Source organism: Camellia sinensis, chromosome 8, assembly GCF_055761805.1.
Source record: "Camellia sinensis isolate YWXY chromosome 8, ASM5576180v1, whole genome shotgun sequence".
NCBI classification, from domain to species: Eukaryota; Viridiplantae; Streptophyta; class Magnoliopsida; order Ericales; family Theaceae; genus Camellia; species Camellia sinensis.
The window spans coordinates 130469857-130487558 of record NC_138968.1 but is presented as its reverse complement, the minus strand read 5'-3'; the positions used below and the strand labels follow the sequence as shown (position 1 = coordinate 130487558).

Genomic DNA, 17702 nt, shown 5'->3' with positions numbered 1-17702 from the left:
AATAAAATCCATATTGACTATGAATTTTTTTTTAAAATTATTACAGTTGAAATTAATGTAAACAGTAACAGTAATATGTTACTCTGTTTAACAGTAACATATTACTCTGGCAATATTGTCCAAGACGGGAAAAAAAAGAAAAAGATATTTTATTTTGTCCTTATTCAATTATGTGTTTTTTACTAAGGGGATTTATGAAAAAAAATAATATGGGCTATCTTTTTTACCAAACAATGGTCCAATGAAAAGATTTTGACTAAATTTCTCTAAAAAAGAGCCCTATAGTTAATTTCATGTTTTCAGCTAATGTAGCATTACCTATTATGTTGTCATAACCTCAATCCGGATAGTAGGATTTTTTTACAATTCGACAATTTTAATTTGACCAAATGATTTGGATCGTTTTAAGATTTAAAATTTTGTAAAATCTTAAGTCACTCTAATCATAGTCTCAAAATTGTGTATAGCAACACTATGATCTCAATTCTGCTAAATTATTTTTTTTCTTCTTATTTATTTATTTATTTTTCATTATGTATGCATCAAATTTTTTATTAGAATTCCTCTTGTGAAAAATTTTATTTGAGAAGAGAATATGAAAGAATCTCTTCATTAATATATCATATATTTCTTCAAATTATTTGAATTAAAATGTTGGAGAAAGATTTGAAAAAAAAAAATTCATTCTAAAATTAAAGTTAATGAATTCAATTTTTTTTTTTAATAAAGTAATTTGGAAGGGGAAATGGAAAACTTGATTTCCTTTCAAAAACAATATTAGTTAACATTTATTCAATTATCATTAATAAACATTATTTGTAAATACTATAACAAATTATGCTAGCATAGAAGACATATTATATTAAATTTATCATCCCTCTTTAATGATTTTAAAATTATTTAACGTACATTATCATTATTAATAATTTTTTTGTGTTATTATTTATATTGAAAGTAAAATTTTACGATTTTACAATCTGATTTACAAAACTCTCTCAATTGTGCACATTGTAACATGTGGGTGGGTGTTGGTGTCAACACATTCAATGAAAACAAAATTTTAATATTTCTCATGGCATATGACAACCATTTTGTGAAAACACTATCTAGTTAAACCATAAAGATTTTCAATAATTTCTCTATAATAATAATAATAATAATTTTAATGAATATATTTTGTCATGGAAAGAGCTGCACATAACCAGTCAGTATAGCAATTCCTAAAATAATAAGAGGAGGGAGAATTACAAATGCTCCAATAGTGGTAAAGAAAACTGTATCATTCCTCTGAGAGACTTCATCCAAGTAAGCTTGTCTTCTTATGTTTCTCTTCTGTGAGATTGTTAGCAACTTTGGACTGAAATTTTTCAGTTTTTTACCCAATGGAATGCTGAAATCATCATCTTGGTCCCCAACCAACCGAGCTAGCTGATCGCGAATCGTAAGATTCCTCGAGCTACCATCACTTGCATAACCTGGCCATTAAAGAAAAAAAAAAAAAAAAAAAACTGATTAATATGTTAAAATGGTCTTAGTTCTTTTCTTTTAATGTTGAGAAATTTCACATACCATCATCGACCGATGAGCTAATGGAAGTGAGTTGTTCTAAGAGATCCAGCTGCGTGCGAGTGGAAGACGACGACCCTTTTTGAAAATATAGGAAAAAATCAAGTTAGGAATCAAAATTGAAATTTATCTCTATTTTTACATTAGAAGGTTTTTTGTGCACTCATCAAAAAGAATCATTGTTGCAGATTTACAAGGTTCCCTTTCAGTAGTTTTGCTATGCTTTGAAGTTGTAGGTATCAAATTAATCTTGGAGAAAAGGTGTTCAATTAATTTGAGTGATATGATTGCCATTTGCAAGTCTGTTACTTTCAAGATTAGCAATGACATAAAAATTACTTCATACAACTTTTTATATTTAAAAAATAATAATTTCTTGAAGCCAATTTGAACATAAAATGATTGACTTTCTTGAATAGATATTATATAATCATGTATAGGCTTGTATATACCAATCAATCAATCAAACACAAACCAAAAAATATGGTTGGTATACTATACATACCAGAGTAGGAAGGAGGGTCCTCCTCTGTAACTCTTCCTCCACCTTCTTTTCCATCATATGCTGCAACTGTTCTAAGAGGAGATGGAGACGGAGACGGAGACGGAGATTGGTAGAGCTTCAATTTGTGTTTTTGTATCAGAAATGGAGTAACAGCAGTGAAATTCAAGGCCATGGATTCAAAATTTCCTTTTCTTCCAAGCTATGATTCTAGTTGAGAGGTCCTATGTCTTGATTCCATATTATCTTTTTGAGGCTATAATAATTCACACAAACAAACAAAATATTATACTGAAAAAATTGTACATGATAATGCGATCAATTGTTTATGTCTATTTATTTCAAATTAAAATAGTACTAATCAAAGCGATTTATTATTTTGAAAATATTACTATTATATCATTCTGAATAAAATATTACGGATTCTAGTAACAAATATCCCAAAAGTATAAGAAAAGGACAAAAAAATTCAAAACTCGGGATATTTTGTTATTATTTTTATAATACTTTTCACTTTATTTTAAAACATATTTTAAAATTTTCATCATTTTAAAAATATTTTTAACACAATATTCACAAAACACTTATTAATATTTGCTAAATATTAATGTCACATTGTTCGTATAAAAAAAATTATATAATTCTTTTGCAAATCATTTTGTACAACTCAATGATTTAAAATAATGTTTGTTTTTAAAATAATGTTTGTTTCTATGTATAAAGCTACCTCAAATTTAAGTGGTGGAAAACAGCTCCTCCTCCTCCACTCCACATATATTCAAGTGGGCGAGAGTTGTCAATAGATAGATCAAAGACCCTGTAGACTGACCACGTGTCATTCACTTGATTGGTCAAAGACCAAAATAATATTGTAGAAAATAGGATTCTATTTGAAAAAAAAAACAAAACAAAAACAAAAAGCACGCTTGACTTTGCGTTTCATACGGGAAATTAAGGATCGATTTCAACAAATCATAAAATCTCAACGTGAAATGAGTGGTTGCAATTTGTCATTTTAAAAAGATAAACCGAAAAATATTAGAATTCATATTATTATTCTCTTATTTATTGAAAATATCTCTCACATCCCCAACCAATTAACATCGTTAATGAAATGGTAAAAGTACTAGAAACCCTTTATTTGATTTGTTGATTTTGATCACAACCCATTCAATATATGAAATTGTATAAAATGTGAGATTTTTACAAACTTAAAATAGTAGATAAAGGGTTGATTTGGGAAGTGGGTTGACTTTTTGATTTTTTTAGCCTGGACTAAAAAGCTTAGTTTGGGAAAGACTTTTTGACTTTTTTGGTTTTTTTTTTGTGAGAGAAGAGTGTAATAATTATGAGTTGGATACAATGTTTTGTCTTTTGTGGTTAAAATAACTTATTTTGTCTTTTGTGACTATTTTAGCCACAAATCATCTTCCCAAACGGACCCAAAAAGAGAAATATACAAAGAAATGAGCGAAGAAATGACATTGGGTATTACCATAATCAAGGTCTTTAAGGCCAAAAAGAAGTGCGTAATCACTTCTTTCTCCTTCACTCTTGTATCTATGAAAAATTCATAACATTTTTTATTGTTATTTATCATGGTTCAAGAAGGTGATTTTAAAAACTACAAACGCAATGAAAAAGGCCATGAGTGTCACGAAGGAGACATAAGCTCTTTATTTATTTCACATAATTCTGTTGTCGAAAGGGTTCAATTTTAGTAAACTTTTGGTGGTATGAGTCTTTGAGTAGTATATGCATAGTGGTATTATGTGTGTACATGAGTTATGTATCTCATCTGTATACTTCTACTATATCTTTTATAGATTGGTATGATTTTGTTAAGAAAGGAAATAAGGAAATAAAATATTATAATGGCTGGAATAATGGGGTGGAAGTACTAGTAACTGGTGGCTTGATTGTCTTCTCTTATGGCTTTCAAGTTAAATGATTGACTTTGTCTATTTTATTTATACAAAAAAAATTAAGTTTATTTAATAATTTTAATCTATTTAATCTATAATATTTGTTATAAAGAAAAATAAATGATAATTGTGTTTTTATAAATAAATTATTTATTTTTGTTGTGACAGACGTAATAAGTTGAATAGTCTAACGATTATCGGATCGATCTAATTTTTTGTATAAATAAAATATATGAAGTGACTAACAAAATTAACAATTCGAATTATTAAAGCAAAACTCATGATGAATTTCACAGCCCAAACATCATTTGCCGGTCCAAATTATAGCCTGAAGGTAATGAGTCTAGATCCTCTCCTTGATCTTCTTTACTTAGCTCCTTATTTGGTGGGCCATTGGGCCTACTGTTAGGCCTAATTTCGATAATTCAAACCGCTCTCATTTTAGAATTTGTCGTGTATATTATGCTTGTAAAAAATCAAATTGATTGAATATCAAAAACCACGTGTTCGGATCATCGAATTAAAAATTATTTATTAAAAAAAATTAATAAATAGTTTTATTTTTTTAATAAAATGATTTTTAGTTCGATGATCCGAACACATAGTTTTCGATATTCGATTGACCTGATTTGTTACAAATATAATATACTCGGCAAATCTTAAAATGTGAACAGTTCAGATTATCGAAATTTAGCCCAAAAATGAGCCCAATTACCTACCAAATAAGGAGCCAAGTAGAGAAGATTTAAGGAGAGGATAATATGCTTCCTTCTTCTTCTTCTTATTATTATTAAATTAGCAAAAGAATTAACCGTTTCAGCTCAGCAATGTTTAAAATTGAAGGTCAATATTGTAAAAATAGATCAAACGGACAACCTGAAAGAAATATGACCGTTAGAGAGAGGCCCTTTACAAAATTCAGGCGTTATTCAAAACTTTATGTTATTCGAATCCAATCAAAGTTGAATTCCTCGTCTCATCCATAGTAGTAATGCATCGAATCCAATACCCATCTGAGGAAGTGGAAAAAAGCTTCTTCTGATACAGACCACTAATCTCCTTCTCTCTCTCTCTCCTCAAAATTCTCTCTTTCTCTCTCTCTTGTTCTCCAGAAAGCATCATCAGGTAAGAAGCAGCAGTTGGATTGATGGGGAAGCGGAGTGCAGAGGAGATGAGAACAGGGGAGGTGGTGATCGTGGAAGCAGAGAGAGAAAAAGCTCATCACCCCTATGCTTTCCATGTCTCCGGACCTCGCAATGTTGCTTCCCCTAACTGGAGAGACCTCATCAACTCTAGCTGGTCAGTTCTCTCTCTCTCTCTCTCTGTATTCATCTCTCTCTATATGTGTGTGTGTGAATTGGGTTTGTTCAATTTTTGCTCTTTACTGAACAATTCATTGTTAATTTGTTTGTTTGAGGACTCATTGGCTGAGAGTTGTTTGAATTAATGAAAGAAAACGTGTTCTGATTCAAGAGCATTTTCTGGGTCTTTGATCTTTTGCTGCTATGATTCAAGAAATTTTACGAAGTTCAGTATTTGTGGAGGGTTTGCAAATATTTTTGGTCATTGGAAATATTGTTTAAATGAATGCACAATTTCTAGACCCAAAAAATAAATAATTAATCACAATATTTCTAACTTGTTCTAGAAACTGATAGTGAGAATCTTGAGTAAGATGTGGATTTTTAGATGATATTTAGATATTTATTTTTTTTGATTTGCCAATTTTTTGTTAATGTGTTGAACACTGTGTTACTTGTTTAGGAGGCTATTAGGTAGGTAATTGAGGGCTTTAAGACACAGTAACAAATTTTCGAATGCTCTGTGGAAAATTTGGGAATCTTAACAGACAACAAAATTTACTTACCCAAAAGAAAACGGTAGCGATTGGTAGGTCGAAAGTTTCGGCTCGAAATTGGCTCGAAAAAGTGAGAGAGAAGGAGGAGGAGGGAGAGGGAGAGGCTGGAGGAGGGCGGAGGAGGAGGAGGAGGAGGAGGGACTGGAGGGGGCCAACATATCGGGGTGGAGGTAGAGGCGGGGGCGAAGGCGGAGGAGGGGCGGAGGCGCGGAGGCTGCGACGACGATCGGCCGATGCGGGGCTGTGACGATCGGGCAGAGACGACGGCGGAGGGCTACGACGGACAACCTGCCTCCTCTCTCTCTCTCTCTCTTTCTCTCTCTCCCTCTCCCTCTCCTCTCCCTCTGGTTTTAGACCAGCACGACGAAGAAGAAGAAGAAAAAAAAAAAAAAAAAGAGCCCAAAACGACGTCGTTTTGGGCTGTCGAGCCGTTCGAGCCATTATACTTTTGAGCTACCACGCATTTTTCAAAAGAAAATAACTGGGAAAAGTTTTTAAAGTATATAGAGATCAAGTCCGGATCCTCTCCTTGAGCTCCTATGCGCAACGGCTGAGATCCACGTAACCAAATCCAACGGTCCAGATCTGGCATAAAAAAAAAAAAAAAATTTAAAACATATTATTGAAATCAGTAAATTTTCCGTCCAAAGCTATACATACACAAGTTATACACATTTCACCTCACTCACACTCGCCCCTTCTCCTCCATCGAACCCAGCCTCATTGGCGACCCACTCCTGAAACCCAACCGATCGAGGTGGATTACAGTGTTCCAAAAAAAAACATCATTTCATTAGTAAAAGTTATTGTGCTTTTTTGCCTGGTTTCAAAAGAAAAATTTATTGGTGAGAATTTCTTGAAAAGTAACTTACAGGAAGCACAAACACACAAAAATAAATAAATAAATAAACACTTCTGCTTTTTGCTGTTCTGGGAAGGTAATATATAGTTATTTTGTCGACTTTGATGCCAAAAATTCAAATCCCCTCCGTGTATTTTTATTTAATTTTCTATTGTTTTAACTTCAAAAATATAAACTAAGGTGGAGGAGAAGAGCGTGAGGGCTCTGGTTTGCGAAGCAGACAGAATCAATCCACCTCGATTGGGAGTGGTCGCCGTCGAAAGTGGGTCACTGTCGGGAGTGGGTTGCCGATTCGGCTGGGTTGGGCACAGAAGGGGTGAGTGTGAGTGAGGTGAAATGTATATAACCTGTGAATTTGGTTAGTTCAATTTACTGATTTCAATTTGTTTTAATTCTTTTTTTATTTTTAAAGACCGTTGAATTTGGTTAGTTGGATCTCAACCGTTGTTGCGCACGTAGGAGCTCAAGGAGAGGATCCGGAAAGCAATGGCTCAATTACATAGATTTCACTTCAATTTTAAATGTTATTGGATTAAAAGCTATAATCTCATAGGTGGTGTTGGTTTAGAAGGATTGGCCCATGGGATAGGATTAATAGTTTATCCGGACTATTAATCCCAAATCTATTGGACTATTGTATCCCATGAGGGTGGGACACGAATCATGGATAACTCATCCTATGAGATTAGGTATTGAAATTACATTTTTGACCTCTACTATTTAATATCTTTTTAAAAATAAAATTTGTTTATTAAATTATTTATTTTAATAATATGGTATTAATTGTACTTGGTAAAGTAAATAAAATTTAAAAATCTCAACTACAAATTAAAATAAACTTATGTAATTTTTATTAATATTCTATTTATTTAATTTTTTAAAAGTTCTAGTAAAAAAATAAAATAAAATTTGTAATTTAGATTTAATATTCCTATTATTTAGTAAATAATTCAAAAGGGCAAAATAGTCTTTTGAGCATTTATCCTTTTCCACAATATCCCAAACAAACATAAAATTCAATAGAATAGTCCAATCTAGGTATCTAATCCTATGACTAAACAAACATAGGATACAAATCCAGTCTAACCAAATAGTCCGGAAGCAATATATCTTAGGACTAATAGTCCGGTAGATTACAATCTCCCTATCGAGTCTGTACAAACAAACACACTACTAGTTTTAATGTCTTGGTGAGTTGGATTTAGGAGAGCCTAGTGACCTTGACTTTGTAATTTAATATACATGGCTACTTATTTTGTGAAGAGCTCTGTTTCTGACTAACTAGTTATTGATGTTCCAAATGCTTATCAAATTGATCTTTTGGACCATAACAAAACTTCGATGCTGTGTCCAAATTGGTTTTTAGTAGCCAAGGTGACCACAAAGCTAGGGATGTGCTTTCGAGCTTTTTCCTTGCAAGAAGGAAGAAAAAAAGAGGAGAAAAAATTTAATTCTCTTTTGTGATCATCCATTTGGTGACTTTTGGATCTTTTTTGGTCAACGTAGCTACTAAAATCTTGTGCTCTCACTGTAGTTTAGTTCTTTATTGGATTATATTTGCTCAATTTTTCAATCAAGAATGATCCTAGTTGCACTTCTTGAAGATTTCTAAGCTAGTCTTCACCTATATGTAATAATATATGCTCAGCTTATTCATCTGTTTGGTTGCCAAGAACAGCAAATGGATCATATTAGTTTTACTTGAATGCTTGTGGTGTTTCATTCAATGATATTGCTTTCTTTAAACTACATTTACAGGAAAGACGGAAATTACAAAAGAACAGTAATTGCGTGCTTCATACAAGCGGTTTACTTGCTTGAACTCGACAGACAAGAGAACAGGACAGAGGAAAACGCTCTTGCTCCAAAATGGTGGATACCCTTTAAATACAAGCTCGCCCAAACTCTGATTGATGAAAGAGATGGGTCAATATTCGGTGCAGTACTTGAATGGGATCGATCTGCAGCCATGGCTGACTTCATAATCATTAGGCCAAGTGGTGCACCAAGAGCGGTACTAGTGCTCAGAGGAACACTACTCAAAAGCCCAACGATTAGAAGGGATATAGAGGATGATCTCCGCTTTCTAGCCTGGGAAAGCTTAAAGGGTTCAGTCAGATTCAACGCAACGTTGGAGGCATTGAAATCAATTGCTGATAGATATGGAAGCAGCAATGTAAGCGTTGCAGGCCATTCGTTAGGGGCTGGTTTTGCTCTCCAAGTGGGAAAAGCATTAGCCAAACAAGGGATATTTGTGGAGGCTCATCTGTTTAATCCACCCTCGGTTTCACTAGCAACGAGTCTGAAAAATATAGGAGAACAGGTAGGGTTTGTTTGGAAGAGGTTTAAGTCGATGCTCCCTTCAAATAGTGAAACTCAAGCCAGTGGAAATGAAGTGGATGAGACTAATAATATTGTTGGATTGAATAAATGGGTACCTCATTTGTATGTGAACAATAGTGACTACATTTGTTGCTATTATACCAATCCAGCAGGATCGGAAGCAGAAGCAGAAGCGGGAGCAAGAGAGAACAACAACGGGGCTAACAAGGAGAATGTGGGACCCACAAATGGGCATGCGGCGGCTAAGCTTTTTGTGTTGTCAAAGGGGAAGCAAAAGTTTCTTGAGGCACATGGATTGGAACAATGGTGGTCTGATGATTTGGAGCTCCAAATGGCTCTACAGAGCAGCAAACTTATAAGTAGGCAGCTGAAGTCCTTATACAGCCTCCCACCACCTCCAAAACAAACACCCCAAGGCAAGGGCAAGCAGCCTCAATAACACTAATAGGTTATGTTGCTGGCTCGGCTTCTCATTCTTTCCTACTTAATTGTCCAAAAACAAAAACAAAAACAAAAAAAAAAAAGGGGAAATTTTGTTTTTCCCAAAAACTCAGTTTCAATCTGTTTTCTTCAGTCCCACCAAAAGTTGTTTGTTCGTATGAATTGCTTGATCTAATATGTACTTACTTTCTTTTCTTGTACTAAGCTATGCTATATGTATATTTGAAAGTGCCAAGAGTTTGCCATGTCACTTGATTACATAGAATTTCTGTGAGTTTGCTGCCAGTGGATCTGAAGAGATCAAAGTATCATTCCTAGCTAAGATTAATCTCCACATTTTATTAATTAGAGACTAGCTAGCTTCCTTGAGTATACTAATTGGATGGATGCGCAATGCTAGGGACCACAAAAGTTTTACCAAACGCTCATATGGTAACTACATAATTGGATCACATTTGTTTTTACAAAAATGAATGCTTTATGTATCATTTATTTTTTTTAAATAAATATGATCTAATTGCATGACTTTCGATATCCAAATACTAAAAGATAAACGTTTTCAATCACTAAAAACGATACCGAAGTAATTCAATTATTTGCAACTCCGTTTTCACTCAAATTTATCCACCAAATATCAAAAAGTTTTTACTCAAATTTAAGTTACATAAAAAATTAAAAATATCCGACTCTGCTGGGGATCGAACCCAGAATCTCTGGTTCCGTAGACCAGCGCCTTATCCATTGGGCCACAGAGTCCTATTGCTCCTAATTCAGTTTTTTAATATATAAATAATATAACTTCAATTGTTCTGCTCTTCCCTCAGAATGGTAATTTCATCGCCCCGCTCTGCCCCACGCGATTTTTCCTTATGATACGGGGTGGGTCGGAGGACTACAAATTGGCTCCAAATCTGTTTCGTTGTCATCTTTATTGTTTAAAAGTTACCTTTCACTTATAAAAATTAAAAAAATATTAATATAAATTTGACTTAAAATTATGAAATACACATGTTCCGATGGAAATTCTTACTTATGCTGTGTTTGGTTGAGGGATTTGAGGAGGGATTTGGAAAGGGAAATGGAAAAGGTAGGTGAAATGTGAAAAAAATATACCTACATTTCACATAGTTTCACACACCTTTTCCCTTTCCCTTTTCAAATCCCTTCCAAAATCCCCCAACCAAACACAGTATTAAAGTATGTTTTGACCTTAATTAAGAATATAGTTTCTTTGCACTTGACATTAATATTGTTGCAAATTTGAATTTGTCAATTATAGTAACCGGTTGCTGCACCACCGTAACAGAGAATACGGATACTTTTCCTTCCTTATTCATATACAATTTCTCATTACTTATGACGTCACAGAGATTGCATATGCAATCCTTCAGTCCATTAATTTTCATTGATAATTATTTGATTCTTTACCATTAAAAAAACAATGATAAAAATATATATATACATTATAATTTTTTTATTTTATTTTAAAGTCAACCCAACAAACAAGAAGAACAATTTGATCATATCTGGTATGAAAATGATTTGAACTCTTAGCCCTTATCAAAACTCAAAATCCAACATCAAGTGCATATAGATATATTATTGATGGAAGCAAGCATAACCTAATTAATGATCAATCTATAAGACTTTATAACTTACAAGCAAATGTAACAATTATGTCTCACACCTCTCTTTGTACAATAATATATACATGGGATTTGGACAAGTCCACACTATCAATTCTCTATCAATATATATATCTAGTCTCCTAAACCTTGGTATAACATACAAATACATATATATGAGAAAACCTGACAGCTAACCATGCATACATATCATATAAGTTCTGACAAGTCATAGTTGTATTCGTAGTCGTACACACAGACCTCCTGATTAACCGATGGCAGATCAGCAGCGTAACCATGATCATAATAGTTGTAATTAGGAAACTGATCGATCTCCAAAAGCCAAGACTCAACATCCCTAAACTGAGAAAAGTCCACGAGAGGTGCTTGCATGCTTGCCTCCGGTGAACTCTCAAATGGCATGTTTAGTTGTGGCGAATCATCAACTGATGACAAATCCAAACTAGTACTACTACTTCCTTGAAAAATCTGATGATGATCTTGATCATGATGAAGGGGGAGGAGCGGGGGCTGGATCGATGATGATGATGATGGTGTAGGGAGTGGGATAGGGTCATTGCCATTGCCATTGCCATTGCCAGTGAGGTGTTGAACAAGGTTTTTGAAGCTAGAAGAATCTGTGATATAAACTTTGGGCCGCAAAACCTTTAACAGGCTGCTTAGCTGTTTCTTGTCATCCTTGGAGGAGGATATTTTCTTTGATGATGATACTAGTAATGATTTCTTCCCCATGTTTATCAAACTTCAAACACTGTTCTTGCCTTGGAATTGACCCCAAAGTTTGATCTTGTTTAATTCTCAACGGAGGATACTAAGCCTATTAATATGAATGAATTTAATGAAGGGTTTGGTTTAGATGAGCTGATATGGGTGCATGCAGAGAGCCCATAGGTGTGGAATGAAAACACAAGACGACACATAACCTTAAGATGCTGATAATGATGTTTTTTTTTTTTTTTTTTTTTGGGGTAAATTAGGCTAATCTCCCTTGAGATTTGAATAAATTTTATAATTTTAATATAATTACATTGAATTCTCTTAAAATTTTAATTCATATAACACTTAGCTCCCTTTTCATCAATAATTTATTAGTTATATAGATGAAAAAATAATATTAATTATTATTCTTTTATACAAAAATTTATACTTTACATTGTTTATTTTTGTATTTTCATACAATCTATATTAATTTTGATCTATTTAATTTTACTAAAATAAAAATTAATATAATTATATTAAAATTATAGAATATATTATATTATTTTTAAACCACGGAATATGTCAGCTTAATTTATCATAATATTTTTATATTAACGTATGTTATGTCAATAAGAGTCTTTCTTAATTTACCCAACTCACCTTCCAATGTTTTCTCTCTCTCTCTCTCTCTCATGGTCACTGTTTGAGTCATCAAAGAAATTCCAAGATTTGTACTCATATGGGGATGGTGACGATTAATTAATATTGGGTAGTTTAAGATGAAGATGATGGTGAATTCATGAAAATGGGGTTGAGTAAGGACAAGTAATTTCCTATGATGTCTATAATAATATGATATAGAAGAACAGTTGGGGCACGCAGCTCACTATTCACTGGTTTGTCTTCTTTTTGCTTCCTGCCCACCTGTTACATCAATCTATTATGAAACGGGAAAACGTTTGTAATTTTATATTAAATAAATTATATTGATAATTTTTATATTTTATAATTTATATTATTTTAGCTTTAATAATTTTAATTAGTTTAATTTTGATTCTTAACTTTAATTCAATAGTCAATTTGATAACACTGCTAAGGTTTTTGAAAGAATTTTTTTATTGAATTGCTTTAAATTAAATCACCGAATTGATCAAGTTTACAATTTTATTTCCAAAGGTATGACATATATTGTTTATGTACTTATTTGTCATAAAAATATGCTAACAATTAGAATCAATTAGATGAATTTGAAATAAAATAAAAAAATTTAGGATCAAAACCGATCCAATTCAAATTATAGGGTCAAAATGATACAAATGTCAAAATACAAGGACTAGCAGTACAATTTTTCCTTTTATATGTACAATTTTGGAGGAATTGAATTGAGAGACAGTTTGATGAATGAGGAAAATCATTTAACAATTTTGAACATTTGATGATTGAGGAAAATAGTTCAGTAATTATTGAAAGTGGCAATTCTTAGATGTGAAGGGTTCCTAGCGTTCACATTAAATAAGATATACGTTTTATATAATAGAATATAAGATAAATTATAGAACAATGATATATTCTCTTACTTTTAGAGCTTTAATTGAGTTCTAATAATGTAGCAAAAAATAAGAAATAAATGAAAAATAAAACAAGACCAAAACATCACATCACAGTAGGGTCTACTCTCATTAGAGCTCCATATCATTTTTGTAAATTGTATTGACATTTTCTGAGATTTAAAGAACATGCAGTAAACCCTACAAGTTTAGCATAATCATACTAAGATCTTTTAAGGTTTTAATTCATATAACACTTGGTTCATTTTCATTAGAAATTCATTAGTCATATAAATGATATTATAATGATATTATCATCTCTTTTACATTGAAATGAACATTTTATATTGTATATCGTTATGTCTCTTTAATCTTATTAAAAAGAAGGTCATTGTAATTATATCAAAATTATGGAACTTCTTGTGTTTTCTCCAAACCTCAAAAGTGATCAGTGTAATTCATTAGGAAACAGGTATATATTAGGAGACAGGGAGAGCTTTGAAATTTAAAATTAGAAGGGGAAAAAAAAAGAAAGGGAAATTGTTGTTTCTAGCTTTTCTTCCCTGATACATTTACACTGAAGTCTAACTTGATATAGATCAATATGGACTTGCATGTTTTCACATAATATTTTAGTATCTATAAGCATTTTATTTGTACATGTCATATATTGCTATTTTAAATAAATAAATTTGTTGTGTTTTCAACATATTTTTTTTTTTTTCTAGATATGGAATCAACACTTTGGAAATCCATACCTGTGTCTTATTTAATGGTATAAGAAAAATTTGTGTACGTATATCAATTTTCCATCGAAATAAAAGCCATTTCAATTCAAATTTTCTTCTTCTCAAAATTTGAATTGAGAAGATCTCCGCTTCAAAATTAGAAAAATTTGTGTACGTATACCAAACACACTAGTATAATTAAATATAGATAACCTCATCTCAACTCACGCTTTTAAATAATAATATTAAGATACATATCGCTATCACTATTGCAATATATCAATGAATTAATTGTGTTAAAATATCAAAATCTTATCATGTATAAGCCGACACAATACGTAATATGCCTCAAAAACCAAATTTAAAGCACGGATTAATTCTATACTATCTCTCAAACACAACATTATTAATTTACTTCATTCTACACTCTCGTTAACTCTGTCTCTAACAATTACATATATCCCGTTTGTTTTTAGAGATAGAATGGAGGGGATTCATAGTGAGGGGATTAATAGTGAGGAATTGTTAAATTATTTTTATATAAAATAATAAAACAAATAAAAAAATATAAAAAAATAAAATTATATTTAAAAAAAATCCCAATATATAAAAAATATAAAAAATTCTAATCCCCTCACTATTTTTCTAATATCATCTCTACCTCCTCCTAACCAATCCTCATTCTAAGGGAACTACCAATACCAAGAGATTAATAGTCTCTTCCCCATCTCTCAAAACAAACACCTCATTAGTAATACCAAGGGATTAGTAATCTCAATCCCTCCCTATAAGCCCAAACAAACGGGGCAAAATCAAATGCAAATTCATTTTTTTTAAGGATTTTTGAGAATATAATTCCTAGCTAACAAATCTATCTAATCTCTCAAATGAATCTAGTACACCAAAATCAATGTAGTTAATATGTATAATTTGAAAAGAGAGTTTATGGTGGTGATAGCCTTTCGAATAGTTTATTAATACTATGGTTAACTACGTATTTTGTTTATTAGTATGAAAAGTATACGTTAATCACCAATTAATATGTAGTATGAAAAGGATATGATTTAGATGGACATTACATCAACCTGGCTGGCATTTTATTATTATTATTAGAATCTAAATTTTTGTCTCTAGCTGTCCTGCGGATGATTTGATCATACAGTAATTGTCCTGCGGATATGAAAATTGGGTCATTTTCATTATAAATAAATAAAAAATAGCGAAAAATGGTACAGTAATTCAGTTGCTTTTAATATCTTCACTGAACAAAAAAAATAAATTAATAAAATAAAAATTAAGATTAGCATCAGAATTAACTCAAAAAAAATATATTTTGTATGCTCTTTAAACTACCCTGCTTTCTGTTGCTCTGTTCTTAACTTCTCATAATCTCATGTTGTTAAGTGTGAAAATAGGTTTTGCTGTACTTCATTTCAAGTTAGATATATTTTGGTATATTTACATTTTTTTTTTATTATAAAATCACTTATCAAGAAATAAAAAATAATATTGATTGTGTGAAATTAAAGAATAGAAGAAACAAAACAAAAAAAAAATGTAAAATGACTTGGAATGAAGGGGTACGGAATGATTGGTGCAATAAGGTATGGAGTCGATGATATGATCAAAAAGATCATGAATGGTAATGAATTCAACGCAAGATAGACATCATTAATTTGGTGTAATTTCTTTGTTCTTATCTTAAATTAAAGTTGAGTGGTGGGAAATTACGCTGGCTTTTGGAGTAAAACCGTGATATAATGACGTGTAATATAATTTTTTAATATTAAAACACTATATATTATCACATGATACGTTATGATTAATTATATATTTGACATGTTAATAATAATATAATAACACTTGCTATTATAATGAATTTTTTCTCTGGCTTTTGACATTGGCTATGTAGGGGTGTAAATTTGGCCCGGCCTGGGCCAGGCTGGTCCATGTTGGGCCCTGCTGGCTCCTACCAAAATTTGGGTGGGTTCGAGTCAACCCACAGGCCAGAAAATTAGACATAGGGATATTCGGGTCTTGGGCGGGTCAACGGGTCGAGTCTCGGGTAGGGCTGACGGGCCTGGGCCTAGGCTCGGACTTGGGCAGGTCTGGACAAATTTTTTTATTTATTTTTTTATTTTTTCTATCAAAATTTTATTATTTCCACTAAAAAAGGCATTGGGCCTCAGGCCAGACCTTGAGTGGGCCTTAAGCAGGTCAATGGGTCGTGCCATGGGCCGGGCCAGACTTCAAAATTATGACCCAGGCCTTGGCCCAAGGTCTCGGGCTCAGCCCGAGCCCGAACGGGACTAAACAGGTCAGGCCCACCCCAGAGCAAAACAGTTATCTGTATTTTTAAAAGGTGTTGGGAATTTGGTTAGGTTTACAATCCAAACTTAATTGGATTGCCGCATGACCCAATTAGAAGAGATCCAAATAAAATAATAGATTATATTTCAAGATATGAGATAATCTTGATATGAGATAATTTTGATATAGATAATTGTCAATATATTGGATGATAATTATTGATTAGATGTTGTTGATATAGGATAGATATTATCTAGGGTAATACATTTATCATATGAGTCTCTTAACTCTCCTATATAAATAGAACTTGAGTTATGTATTTAACAACAAAAAATATACATTCCCTCTTCTCATAAATTATTATGCCTTCATACTGTGAATAGTGTGGGTAATTCTCTAGTAGTTTTACTCCACTGTTGAGAATTGTTTGAAGACATCAATGGAGGCACGTGATTCACTCACATGATCCATAGATTCGGTCTGAAAACAAAAGGTATGCCCAAATCCGTTTATTTCCGCTGTGTAATATTTCTTATTTTTTCCACATTGGTATTAGAGCCATTATTGGGTGTTTTCGTATTATTTGTGCATGAATATATGTAGATATATGATTTGTGCATAAAACTTAATGTTTTTCGAACTATCTCTGATCGTCCTAAATTTTCTATATATTGTAGTCCATATAATGGAGAGCATATCTACGAAGCTTTGAAAAAATCGAACAATTGGATTTTGAGAATGTTGGACAATCTTCACTGTATTTAAAGAAATAAATTCTGTTTGTATACTAAACAACAAACGGAATACAAAGAAATAGAGGAAATGAGAGAGATTGTTTGAATACAAAAATCAAACCAATAAATAAATAAATTATAGATTTTATTTTGTTACAAAAACAAAATCAAAATCTGATATAAATAAATAAAACAGAAAATAAATTAACAACTTACTTGATTAATTTCTTGAACAATATTCTGATCAAGTCTAGTGTTTGACACTTTGTCCTTAAGATAGATTCATCCTCTCCACGATGCTTTCAGATTCGCAGACGTCTATCTCCTAGGATAAATGATCAACAACGAAAAATTACAGTACTACAAATTATTCGCACAATGAACACACTTTGTGTTTACACTCTTTCACACAAAAAAATAATGTAGCAAAATGTAGAGATAGTAGAGCAGATTTTAAGGACGAAAATTCAGTAGTAAAACAAATGAGGGACTTGTCTTATTTATAAATGAAATTGCGGCTTTTCATTTTGAACTCAACAAG

At 32.1% G+C, this 17702-nt stretch overlaps 2 protein-coding genes and 1 non-coding gene across 3 annotated transcripts; 1 reads left to right on the top strand and 2 right to left on the bottom strand.

Moving 5' to 3' along the window:
- Positions 1 to 1124: 1124 nt before the first annotated feature.
- LOC114297237 (myosin-G heavy chain-like protein) lies at positions 1125 to 2841 on the bottom strand. The gene is made up of 3 exons (XM_028241632.2): positions 2072 to 2841; positions 1570 to 1644; positions 1125 to 1475 (listed from the first exon to the last, which is right to left on the bottom strand). Exons 1-3 carry the CDS (start codon positions 2241 to 2243, stop codon positions 1180 to 1182), a joined length of 543 nt encoding a protein of 180 aa, XP_028097433.2. The 5' UTR covers positions 2244 to 2841; the 3' UTR covers positions 1125 to 1179.
- Positions 2842 to 4876: 2035 nt separating this feature from the next.
- On the top strand, positions 4877 to 9742 carry LOC114297244 (alpha/beta-Hydrolases superfamily protein). The gene is made up of 2 exons (XM_028241639.2): positions 4877 to 5292; positions 8472 to 9742. Exons 1-2 carry the CDS (start codon positions 5141 to 5143, stop codon positions 9493 to 9495), a joined length of 1176 nt encoding a protein of 391 aa, XP_028097440.2. The 5' UTR covers positions 4877 to 5140; the 3' UTR covers positions 9496 to 9742.
- A 438-nt stretch (positions 9743 to 10180) lies between these two features.
- TRNAR-ACG (transfer RNA arginine (anticodon ACG)) lies at positions 10181 to 10253 on the bottom strand. The gene has a single exon. It is a non-coding gene; the product is annotated as a tRNA-Arg (tRNA).
- Positions 10254 to 17702: the final 7449 nt, after the last annotated feature.

Coding starts and splice junctions, on each gene's coding strand:
- LOC114297237 (XM_028241632.2), bottom strand. CDS start 2,243: ATGGCCTTGAATTTCACTGCTGTTACTCCATTTCTGATACAAAAACAC. Junction 1,645..2,071: donor GGACCCTCCTTCCTACTCTG/GTATGTATAGTA, acceptor ATTTTCAAAAAG/GGTCGTCGTCTTCCACTCGC. Junction 1,476..1,569: donor TAGCTCATCGGTCGATGATG/GTATGTGAAATT, acceptor TTTAATGGCCAG/GTTATGCAAGTGATGGTAGC.
- LOC114297244 (XM_028241639.2), top strand. CDS start 5,141: ATGGGGAAGCGGAGTGCAGAGGAGATGAGAACAGGGGAGGTGGTGATC. Junction 5,293..8,471: donor GACCTCATCAACTCTAGCTG/GTCAGTTCTCTC, acceptor CTACATTTACAG/GAAAGACGGAAATTACAAAA.